The following is a 12,828-nucleotide window of genomic DNA, read 5'->3' as shown; positions in this document are numbered from 1 at the left end:
ATCCTAATTTAAAAAACTTGAACAGTTGGGTTTTGGGCCTTGGGATCTTATTCACTCATTCTATTGTCTTCAGGTAACTATAACATAAAATAGAAATAATTTTGAGCAAAATATTCATTTTTCTGTTTTTATGGTTTCCACTTTTTTTCCAAGTTACAGCAGAGACAGGCTGACAATGGTGCACCACCACCAATTTATGTGGCCTTTCAAATCATCATCACTGGCACTGCACCACAAACCACCAACACCAACATTAATGCTTAGGAATTTTCTCCTTTTTTTCCTCCTTTTCTAGCATCTTTGTGACACAGGTCTAGAAAGAAGAGAATAGTAAAACATGATTCCTAACTACTTCAAATAAACTGTACAAGGCATTGTTGAGTTGAGTTAAGTTTGTATTCTTCTGAATGGATAAATAAAAAAGGTTTTTTTTTGTTCTTTTTTTTTTTTAGAAAGGAATGCAACTTTAAACTATTTCCTATTTCTCTGGCCTTCTCAATTACTTTTCTTTTCCTCTTAAATTTCAGCAACAAAACAGAACACTTTAGATGCATAAATCTAAGTCTGACTCGGTGCTTACTTCTCTTTTGAACTCGGCCAAAGCAGCACCTGAGAAATCCTGGTCCAAGAACTTCTTCACAGCAACCTCCTGGTGTCCGACAAAAAATCTAACATTATAACAATAATAATAATAATAATAATAATAATAATAATAATAATAATAACAATAATAATCTTATGGAAGTAAAGTCAATCAAAAAAGGCACTGTAACCCACTAATGCCTCTGCCCAATGTCCCAAAAAAATCGTAATAAATAAAGTAATAAATATGACTGACTTTTTAAAAAGACAATAAAAAGAAAGCACTGTTACAAATGGAATAATGAAATCCATTTAGAGGACAATTATATCATTTTCAAATGAATGGACCTCCAACAATAATGAATTGGACCACAACCCTCTCAGTAGACACCCATAGAGCCAGCATAAATTTTTATAATCAACACCATAACCACATGCCTCTTTTGTCACCCTACCACAACCATTGCATCCACTTTCTGTACAAGACATAAGGTATAGACAAGCACCACCACAAACTTTTACCACTCCATATCCGCACCTAACTCATCCAAAACCATCTCCTCCAACATCATATGGAGTCCAATCTTATCACCAACAAATACCAGCTACTTCTGTACAAACCAGCATCCTCACCACCACAGCCTCCTTATCACCAACAATGAACAATCCAGTACCATTCTACACCATCATCAACACTACTATCAACCACCAACTCCAACAATTCTATGGAACTTCAACACACCCGAGCAGAAAAAATTTCAAATATGTTGAGCTATTCTGTCATCTTTTATCCTTCTTTATTTGTCATCTTTCTTACTGGACGTAAGAATTTTGTCATTAACTTTCATTTTTTTTTTATAAGTATTAACTTTCATAGGCTTATTTTTTGTAAAGTTTTCCTTTACAACTCTTTCTAACCCCTAATTCTAGGCCATGTTTTTCTTGTCAACTTCATTTGTGAATCTAAAATCCCAATCTACGGTTAAGACTTTTGCATGGCCAATGACCAATAAGAAAACACTGATTTGCTATAGGTGAGGAGGCTTCTCAAAGCTCTCAGTCTGAATCATTTTGTTATATGCCTAAGGAGCTGGAAATTGACTGATAATATTATTTTATATTGCCCAGTGACTTCAAGCCTTTGACATAAGCTATTTAGCCTTGTTGGGATGGATTGGAGTCCTCCCATGAGTGTGACAAATATGATTATCCCTTTTGGGGGGCATGGAGTTCTCCTAGAGGAAGCTTTGCTATGTTGGCTTGCCTTACTTTCTTATGGATAGTCTAGAGGGGAAGGAACATGAGGGTTTTTTTAGAATAAAAGGACCTTAGAATCTATATGGTATTTGCTACAGTTATATTCCTTTGTCCAAGCTTCAACCTTTACAACTTTTGAAGGTCCTCCTTCGAGAATTCTATAGCTTGATTAGAATATGGTTTCCAGGTCAAAGAGGGTACCTAGGGAGTTGCTTCTAATATGGACTATACCTCCAATGGGTGTGATTAAACTAAACTTTAACAGGAGTGCTCTAGGTAACCCAAGTTAATTGGGAATAGGAGGTGTAATTAGGGATCACCATGGCACAATATTGAGATCCTTCTCTAAACTAGTAGGAGTATTGGCTGTTGGGGTAGAGATTTTAGTCTTTTGGAAGGCTTATTGCAGGTTAAGGCTTTGGATATATCCAATTATGGGTGAAAGGTGATTATGCTGTCATCATCTCATAGATGTCTAGGTTGGAGAGAGGAGAGAGGTCCTTGGAAGTAAGAAATGTGGTTTCATCAAAATTTAGATCTAGCAAGCAACTAGGGTCGTTCCTTTTCTTAGTCCTCGCACTTAATTAATGATGTTGCAAATCAATTAGCAAAAGGTTATGCCAAGTAGATGAGTTCTTTTGTAGAGGATTATTTACCCCACTTGAATTGTATTTGTTTCTATATTTTGTACATATTCTTGTTTTATCTTTGATCTATATAGCTATTATGCAACTCTAATTACGCGTTTCCCCTTCTTTTTCTGATCATCTTTCGTATTTTTGGAAGATTTTCTCTTTTTGTGGGTAAGGTAAAGTTGTACATACGTGAAGGTAAAATATATTTAATTGACTTTGTTGATTGGTTGGATTAACAAGAAGGCAAAAAGTTGTTTTTTGTTCACATTTTGGTGGTTCCTCGGTGCCCCTTTTTGTTATTTCTTTGGCACTCATTGTATACATCCTGTGACCTTGCTACGATGTTTCTATTGTGCTTGTGTATAAAATTACATCATTGTCTATCGAAAAAAAAAATTGTGTTTCCTCTGCCTTTTTGGCCTTAGAGAACTTGTATACATTGTGTATACTTTTGCATGCCCCTTTGGTAGGTGCTTTTGATATAATTGCTTTTACCTATAAAAAAAATCATATCAATTTGTTTCAAATTAATAATAATAATAATAATAATAATAATAGAGTGCTATTTTCCAATTTCCTGTAATATCACACTCCAATACATTTTAAGATTCACTTCACATAACCTGACTGCAACTTCAGTTTACACCATTCACTTAATGTTCCACAAAATCATTGCTAGGGCAATATTAAGAATATCCATCACAAATAGCGTGTAGTAACATCATTATTGAACTTAAGTATGCACATGAGAAAGATTTTAAAGTTTCATTTTGTTTCATCATCCTTCTTTCTTTTTTGATAAGTAAAAAAAAAAAACTTTAAAACCTTTCTCATGTGCATACTTGTTTCATCCTCTCTTTACCACTCTATTGCAAAAGTGTCTTTTTTCTCCTGTGAGTAGTAAGGGACTGTTAGCAAATCAAGTATACACAAAGTATTCAAAAAAAAGAAACAAAAACTGTAATAAGAAATGTCAACTATGAAGATCAGGAAATGCGGCATAAAACAAGCAGGAATGTGCAATCTTTTGTGGACAAAATTAAAGAGTTCTTCGAATCATCATTTCTCAGTTAATTAAAAAAAGATAGCACTAGGGGAAAATTTGGGTTGATCATTTTTGGATCTGATTAAGATGTTTACAAAGATAACAACGGTATCCTAGGCTGTATGCCTTAAGAGGAGGGTGCAATGGAGAAAGAAACAAGACAGGTGAGAAAAAATGATAGTTTGTTTGTTCAATAAAGAAAAGTCAGAGTGAGCATGCAAACAATTTTTATGGTTCCATTCAAACAAACCAAATTCTGCATACATAGTGCATTACAAAGAGCATACAATAGTTGAGGGGAAAAAAGCAGCAGATGAGGTAAATAAACTAAATCACAAAAAACTGGTTTCAAGACATAGAAGACACTAGCATAAAAAATAAAAATGTAAAGACAAAAAAAAAATCCAGAAGAGTCACATTTATGGATCCACTATTCTCTTCTTTCAGCAATTTTTCCCCTCAACAAAGCATTACATGTAAGGGATTGAAATACAGGAAGGAGAAGTAAAACTCACTGTGCCATTCCAATCACCATGGTAGACCTCTCCATACGAGCCTATTGACAACAAAACATGAATAATAATCAGAAAACATCCAAATAAATGAGCATATTGCAATGCTCAGATTGAAACACTACAACCATTCTTCCAACAAGAAAAACGTTAACATAAACAATAAAAAATAAAAAAAATAAAAAGAGCGGTAGCAGTAGGAATTGTTGTTCTTCAACAAAAAGCAAAGGAGAATGGTCAATTGGTGAAAGGAAAACAGCAGAAGATTTCCCATAAGAGATTAATTAACATCATTGAGAGAGAGAGAAAGAGAGAATTGCTCAAAAGGAAAGAGATCTTGGTTCTCAAGAGAAACATCTCCCAAAGAGATTACCATAATATCACTTTTCCTGAAAAGCTTAAAGTTGTATACCCCCTAGACCAACCTAATGAAATGTTAGCAACAACTAACTCATCCACACGATAAAAAAATTTGGCTAGTCATATACGTTACCTAGTCCGATCCTTTCCCCAAGAACCAGGTCTTCCCAAGGAATTTCGCATTCACCTACATCTTCAAACATTTGATCAACTTTACCAGCATCACTGTCAACAGAAGAGCAAGGACTTTCAGCTTCCCTCAAATTGTTCTCCATAAAGCTATCATGTCTGAACTTCCTGTGATCATGCAGACCACTTTCATTCTTGTCATGTTCTTTTGCAGCATCTACCATGTCACTTTGAAAAACTTTCCCATCCTTGTGATATTCTTCATTGTAATTAGCATTTACATCCTCATCCAAAGGTAACCTATTGAACTGACTTGTGCTTGGTGCCAACATTGAAGTGGTATTACAAGAAGAATTTTGGTCATCATTAACTTTGTTATTCATATAGGCATTACCAGATAACTTGAAAACACCGGAATAAACTTTTTCAGATGTAGTAGCATTGTTGGAAGTTAATGATGGCAGATTGTAGTCATTGGTTTCACGGTTGATTTTTGGAAAGAGACCCTCCACAAAATCATTTTCCTTTTTTCTTGGGACCTCATTGTTAGCATAACGATTCTTCCACATCAATGGCAAAGGGGGTCTACCAGGGGCAGCGCTATTTTTCTCTCTTTGAAACTCATCAACTTTATTCTCCATAGGTTTGCTCTGTGCAGAAGCCTTGCTGGATCCTATCATCTGGAAAGGATTAAGATCTGCAAAAAGGTTTTTAGGGTCTTCTGTGCTGTTTTGATTATATGGAACTATGTTAACATTCATCCTCGAACCATCACCAACTGCATTGGCACCACGACTCCCTTTATACACAGAGGCCCCGATTGCCAATGAAGGCCGAAGATCTGACTGATTAACAGGAGTCCCTCTTTTAGAAATTCTGGAAGTACCAACACCAGTGTCACCACTTGAACTAGAAAATGAATCCAAGGATTCTATCTTTTCAGAACTTGCTTTCCTATCCTGAGGCAAACTATTTTCAATTGTGGAGGTTTGACTACTGCCTTCATAATCACCAAGCAATGGCTTAGGTCTTGAGTAAACACCTCCAGGGTCCTTAGATGCCTGAAGAGTTGGGATTTTACTTAATTTTGGATTATATGACTTTAAAGAACTATCCTTTGCACTAAGAATGTCAGCTGGTATAAGTGTCCCAGGGGCTCCCATGAGATCAACCAAAAACTCCCTGAAAACAGAAAAACAGGGATTAGATCCATGACTTAAGGGGTTACGGAAGATGTATATAACAACTAACAACTAGTTTTACTATTTAGACAAAATGTGCGTGCATGTGTGCATAAGCATAAATAATACAAATGATCATGAGATCAAAAAATGAAAGTTTGTTTCAACAAAAAGATAAACAACCATCTGGAATGAATAATGTAACATGTCTAGGCAAGGAAACTCAGCAAAAAAGGTCCTTTCAGGACTAAGCCATGACACAGTAGGGCATTGTTCATGGGGTTTGCCCGACCTTCAATTAAATAGAGAGGATAACTAAGGGGAAAAAAGCCACTAGAAATTAAAAAGAATACTATGTGCAGTATTCAAATAACAGTCCTTAGCAGCAGCCATAAAGGTAAACATAATAAAAGATTCTAAAACAAGCAGAAGTTGTAACCTTTCATTATCCAATTTTATTATGTTGACAGCATCATCCTCTACGCCAGTGTAATGACTACCTTTTACCAGTCGACATGGTACACCAACATTGTCAGCTAATATCTGCATCCCAGAAAATAAAGAGAATAAAAAATACAAAACTAGTCAATTTGAATGTGATAATAAGAACATTGTAAAAATTAACAAAATCTGAGCACAAATATAATTAGTTCTTATGAACATGGCAAGATCAAATCATAATGCAAAGAGAAATGGCAAAGAATTATTAACAAATTTACGTTAGTAGAGTGGAGCAAAAGCTCATGCAACTGCATTCCTTACTTGGTTTTAGAGGTAGTGTCTCGAATCTTAACTTGCAAAATCAAAATGAGAAATATCAAATGTATAAACCCCCTCCCTCCCACACAAACGGTGTCTAGTGCTCCACACCATGTCTGACCTTTTATCAGGAATCACGCAGCATCAACTTGGTTCTTGAAAAAGAATAGACACATTATGGTAACAATTGAAAATTATGTTTTCATAAGTGGGGGCTTAAGGCCCTTTTTTTGTTTGAAGTATTAATAGACTTTAGATGTTTTATGTTTAGTTTTTTAAGTTGTGCCTTATATTCAGATATTTTTTCAGAATACAAGTAGCCATATCTCAAATCTAAATTGAAACTTTTTTTTTTTTTATAGATAAAACAAATGTATATAAAGGAGAATCTCCGGGCTCCAAAATAAAATAAAGAGACTTGACCGTAAAGGTGTCACACCTCGAAGCTATCCAAATCACTCTATCTTCCTCATCCCTTTGCACCCTAAAGGCTTGGATCTTTTACAAAAAATGCTCCACCAACTCTACCTCCCAATCATTAAACACCCTTGAGAAAAGAGGGGTCCAGCCACCCCCATCACCATCAAGGTTCCAAACATCTAATACCCAAGCTTCCTTAGACAAAGAAATGGAAAATAAGGAAGGAAATGACTCACAAAGTGGCTCATCTCCACACCATTTGTCCATCCAAATCTCACTCTCTGCCCATTACCCACTTGGTAGGCCAACCTACCACTCAAATAAATCCAATCCTTCCTAATTGCTTTCCACAATCCCATACCATACCTCTCACTCACTACACAGGAGCGCCACCCCCCTCCTCTTCACCATACTCGTGGCTGATGACTTGCTTCCAAAAAGCCTCCCTTTCATTGACAAATCGTCAATCCACTTACTTAAGAGAGCTATATTCATCAGAGCTAGATTTTTCACACCTAAACCACCTTTCCTTTTTTCCAAGCAAACCATGTTCCACCTAACAAGATTCGGTTTCTGCACAAGAGCTCCACCACCCCAAAGAAAATCCTTCTGAATCTTCTCCAACCTTAATCTCACTTTTCTTGGCATACAAAAAAGGGACATGAAATAGATAGGCATGCTAGATAAAGTGCTTCGGATTACAATGAGTCTCCCTCCTTTTGAGATATACTGTCTCTTCCACATTGCTAGCCTTTTTTGAAATCTCTCTTCAACTCCATCCCACACAGCCACTGATTTGAAGGAGGCCCCCAAAGGCAAACCCAAATAGCAGGAAGGGAGACCACCCACTTTACACCCCAACTCTAAGGCCAAGTCCTCTATATCATGCACCCTGCCCATCGGGATTAACTCGTTCTTCTCTAGATTGATTCTCAAACCTGAGCAAGTCTCAAACCACATGTGAAGCCAGCTTAGATAACTCATCTAGTCTTGAAACGCCTCACAAAACACCAATGTATCATCAGCAAATAACAAGTGCGAGATTAGAATCCCCTCACCACTCCTACCTCTCACCCTCCAACCAGATAAGTAGCCCCCACTAATGGCCCTCCTCAACAAACAACTAAACACCTCCATGGCTATCACGAACAAATAAGGGAAGAGGGATCTCCTTGTCTCAATCCCCTCAAACTTTGGAAAAAACCGAAATGAGAACCATTTATTAAAACAGAAAAATTCACAGTAGAGATGCATCAATCTATCCATTTATCCATTTCTCCCCAAAGCCCATCTTTCTAAGCATTGCCATCAAGAACTTCCAATTGACATGATCATATGTCTTCTCTATATCCAACTTGCACAATACACCTCCTTCATTGTTTTTCAACCTTGAGTCCACAGCCTCATTTGCAATCAAAACTGCGTCTAAAATCTGTCTACCCTCCACAGAGTCATTTTGGGACTCCAAAATCACTTTGCCCATTACCTTTTTAATTCTATTAGCCAACACATTCGCCAACAACTTATAGAGGTTGCCTACAAGGCTAATCGGCCTAAAATCTTTCAGGTCTTCTACACCTCCCTTCTTAGGGACTAAAACCAGGAAAGTAGCATTCAAAGACTTTACAAATCTGTCCCTCTCATGAAAGTCTCTAAAAAAACCCATAACTTTCACGACATCCCACCAAAAAAGCCAAAAAGTCATGGTGAAGCCTTCTAGACCAGGGGCTTTGTCCTTGCCTAGATCTGAGAGTGCTACAAACACCTCTTCTTCTGAAAAAGGAATCTCCAGCCTCTCAACCTCACGGCTAACTAGCCCCATAAAAGACAACCCATCAATACAGGGACGCCACCCCCCTTCTTCTGAATACAAGTTATGAAACACCCCCAAAATCATTCTCCTCGATATGCCAGCAGCCATTCACTTTCAGCTTCGACAGCCAGTTCCTTCTACCGTGAGCATTCGCCATCCTGTGGAAGAATCTGGTGTTATTGTCCCCCTCCTTCAATTACACTTCCCTAGACTTCTGTCTCCAGGAGATTTCTTCTCTCAACACCCAAGTCTTATAAGATTCTCTAGCCTCCTTTCTAGCTTCACAATCTTCCAGATTCAGAGCTAAACATTTCTCCTTTTCATCCCAATACACAACCTGGCTGAGAGCTTCTCCCTTTTTAGTCTCAATGAGACCAAACACTTTTTTATTCCAAGTCTTCAAAATATCTTTTAAGGCTCTCAACTTTGCATCTGAAACAAAGTTGGAGGTCCCAGTAAAATTGAAGCTCCCCCACCACATCTTCATCTAATCTTTGAACCCCTCCTCCTCCAACCACATGTTCTCAAATCTAAAAGGAGAAGGTCCCCTCTTCATACCTCCTCCTTCTAGCAAAATAGAAAAGTGATCAGAAACCGGTCTGGGTAAAACACCCTGCACAGACCCATTAAACAAGTTGTCCTAATTATCTGTCACTAAAAACCAGTCAAGCCTAGATTGGGATTGGTTATTCAACCCGCCCCTCCAGGTAAAAGAACCCCCCTGCAAAGGAAAGTCCCTCAGCTCCAAATCCTCTAACACTTCTGAAAATCTCCTCATTAATGCAAAAAGTCCTCCTCCCCTACTACGTTCCTTTGGAAATCTGATCATATTGAAATCCCCACCTACACACCAAGGGTCACTTCATAAACCTCTTATTGACTCAAGCTCCTCCCAAAAGTCCTCTTTATCCCTACTGCACACCGGACCATACACACCAGTAAACACCCACACAACCCCATCCACACAATTCTTAAAGCGACACAAAATTGAGTATTCCCATTCTTCCAAGTCAACCAACTCAAACACTCTGTTATCCCAAAAACACTAGAATACCTCCAGCTGCACCCCTTGAATTGATTGCACTCCAGTCTAGATGTCTTCCCACCCTAAGACTACGAACAAGCCCCGTAGTCATTTCTATAATTTTGGTTTCCTGCAAACAAACCACGTTCACTCTTTGAGATTTTATCAATGACTTAATTATCTTTCTTTTATCTCTGTCATTTGCCCCTCTCACATTCGAGGATAAAATTCTTATCTTCATTTGCACCCTGACACAGGAGCCCCTTCAAAAATACCCAAACCGGTATCAACCCTAGCTTTTTTATAGCTCACTGTCCACTCCAACTTCTTGAGTTCCCTACTAAATTTTGAAGACAGTAATTTCGTCTTTCTAGACACCCCATCCTACCCCTTTTGGTCAATTCTCCCCTTCATCCTCCTCAAGAGATACAAAATTTCCTCTTCGAACCCTTCCATCGACATGGTATCGATTGAACTTCGCGAGATAGTTAAGAGTTCCACCCTTCATCCCGCCCCCCCTCTTCCGGTTGAAAGTCAGTCCTCTCCACTATTGGACGTGCAAAACGTGATCCAACCAGGACAATCACTAGCTCAATCGCACCAACATTGCCATCCGAACCCCAAGGAGCCTCTTTCCGACCATCGAGGACCAAAAAATCTTCAATCGGCACTACTCGCAAAGGATCCCAGTCCATCGCCCTTGCCATTGAGCCTTCCGACCCACTGGAAGCCCCCTCCGACACCAACAAAGCTTCATTGGGCCCCAAGAAAGGAGTAGAAGAAGAAACACCCCGAAGCCCCAAAGAAAAAAGAGAGTGGTTGTGATAAACGGGATACCTGGATGCTTCGTCCAACAGTGCCTCGTCGGTTAGTGTCGATCGACTACGAAGCGACCCCCCGGCGTTGAAGTTTTCGTCAGCTAGCGCCACTTGTTCCAACCCCAAAGCTCCCACGACAGACTCAAGGGGAGCCCTAGAAGAAAAGAGCCGCCCAAAAAGGCACACAAGGGGATGGGCCTCTTTTAAAATGGGCCCAAAAGGACCCTTAGAGCCCACAGCCCAGCCCGCTCTACCCGTAGGCTTTTCACGAACCCACTCACTTTAGTCCAACGTTTCTTTTCCTTTAAACTGCTCCCAGCTTGCTGTCCTAGGCCCAGGCCCACTTAAAACTGAGTCCAAATCAATGCCTTTAGCCAGCCTACCCACTACACCAACTGAACCCCTATTCCTTCTACCACACTCAACCTGCTCCTCTAACCCCCAGCTCTGATCACCAAGTTGAGTCTCCCGCACGGTTTCACCAACGCATACACCACCCACACCTTTGTCCTTAACCTCACGCCCTACACTTTTGTAAAATTCAGACCTAGGCACTACCTGAGAAATCCAAGGAGGTGTTTCCCACCAAAGACGAACCGCCCAGCAGGTATGCCCGGCCACCACCTGTAATGACCCTGACAGATCCTTCCCAGTGGCTCTCACCAAGATACAAGCCCATTGCAACTAAGAAAAAAAAGTTGTTTCCACATCTACAGCTATAAAACCCCCACAGCTCTCCCCAATTCTCTTAAACACCTCTCTACTCCAAAAGTGAAGAGGAAGTCCTACAACCTTCACCCATACTTCCTTGCCATGACTCCCATTCCAAAAACACCCCACTTCAGGTCCCCATCTTTGCAAAAGAAACTTTCTCTCCTTAAACCGTATGTTGCCCCTTAAAAGTACCAAATCAGCTTCACATTTATTTTCAAACTCAAACAGCACAAGGGCCCCACCCAACTTGGAGATTTTTAAACACCCCCCCCCCCCCCCCCCCCTCTCCTTAGAATCCAAGTTGCAAGCGTCCACCCCTTCAAGGATGACAGAGGAGGAACCAATTCAAAACTGTCACCAAAGCTGCCAACCAAGCAACGACTTAGCTACTCTTTCCTGCAAAGAAGTTCTCGATCCCCTAAATGCACCCATAAAGACTCCCCTGGTTCCCCTGTCTTCACCCTCATGCCATCTGCATACGTTCCTTTCCCTTTCTCTTTGAAACCACACCCACCCCTTTCAGAGATGGAAACACCCGAAAAAGCTTTGATCAGAGTTGGAGTGGAGATTCCTAAGGCCCTTAACTTCTTAGCCAACAAGAACTACCCCCCAACTAAACCTTTTCCCTCTGGAGATACAAGACAATACTTCTTAGCTTCCACATCTAGCACCGAACAGAGTATAAACCTACCAGCTTCATTCGATCGACACTCCAGCCTGAACTTTCTTCCCCCATCTTCCCAAACTTTTAGACACCTCGAACTTGACTCTCCTCTACACCAAGCTTCCACACCTTCCAACAGATAGCTCAAACTCCTTTCTCCAAACCTTATCCAAGAGGAAAAGCCTTTGTCGCTCCTTTCCAAAATAATCCCTCTCAGCTTACCTCGGACTACTTCAATGGAGATTTCAAAGGTCTTGGATTCTACTGCAAACCAACACTTTCTACCTTTCAAACCTCCTCTCACCTCCTAAGCAGTCATTGCATTACAGCTTTTTTTTTCTCATATAAATCCAATGAGTGAACCTTTTTTTCTCTTATAGGTAACTTTTTTTTTTTTATCTAAATTGAAACTTTTGCATCAATTTCCATTCAGATTTCTGACAAAGTCAGACCTATTCATACTTTAGATAAAAAAAACAAATGCAACTTAAATCAAACAGGAAAACAACTGCATGTGTAAATACAAACAAGTGATTGTGAATCACCTAAAAAAAATAAAAAAATACCTAAGTGGTTCAAAATGTCCAAAATCAGATACTTGTTGACACCCTATTTAGCTAGCCGATCAACAACATAATCATCTAAACCCACAGAAAGAGCAACCCATGTTACTAGCTAAACTTAGCTCTTTTACATTTTTTTTCTTTGTAGTTTCATTTTCTTAAGCATGATCTGGAAAATGAGAACCTGAAGATAAAACAATATGACACTTAAAAGAAGGAGGCCTTTCTATATAAACTTTTTAAGACAATTTTTGTAACAATCTCCATATGTGCGTTTCCCACCTCTACATTTATTTCCATTTCCAAAAACCCAAAAGAAAATTTGATTTTTGTAACAATCTCCATATGTTCT

General features: G+C 39.2%; 1 protein-coding gene across 6 annotated transcripts in view; it reads right to left on the bottom strand.

Annotated features, from left to right (window-relative positions):
• LOC117930807 (serine/threonine-protein kinase EDR1) overlaps nt 1-12,828 on the bottom strand; it is a 28,234-nt gene that overhangs the window by 12,929 nt on the left and 2,477 nt on the right. For all 6 annotated transcript variants that reach the window (XM_034851544.1, XM_034851545.1, XM_034851549.1 and 3 more), the window contains exons 3-6: nt 6,141-6,244; nt 4,525-5,702; nt 4,035-4,075; nt 581-649 (exon numbers count right to left, since the gene is read on the bottom strand). In XM_034851544.1, coding sequence (XP_034707435.1) covers nt 581-649; nt 4,035-4,075; nt 4,525-5,702; nt 6,141-6,244 — 1,392 coding nt within the window. The remainder of the gene's footprint in view (nt 1-580; nt 650-4,034; nt 4,076-4,524; nt 5,703-6,140; nt 6,245-12,828) is intronic.

The sequence above is a fragment of the Vitis riparia genome, chromosome 14, assembly GCF_004353265.1.
Source record: "Vitis riparia cultivar Riparia Gloire de Montpellier isolate 1030 chromosome 14, EGFV_Vit.rip_1.0, whole genome shotgun sequence".
NCBI classification, from domain to species: domain Eukaryota; kingdom Viridiplantae; phylum Streptophyta; class Magnoliopsida; order Vitales; family Vitaceae; genus Vitis; species Vitis riparia.
This window is presented reverse-complemented; position numbering and strand designations above follow the sequence as displayed.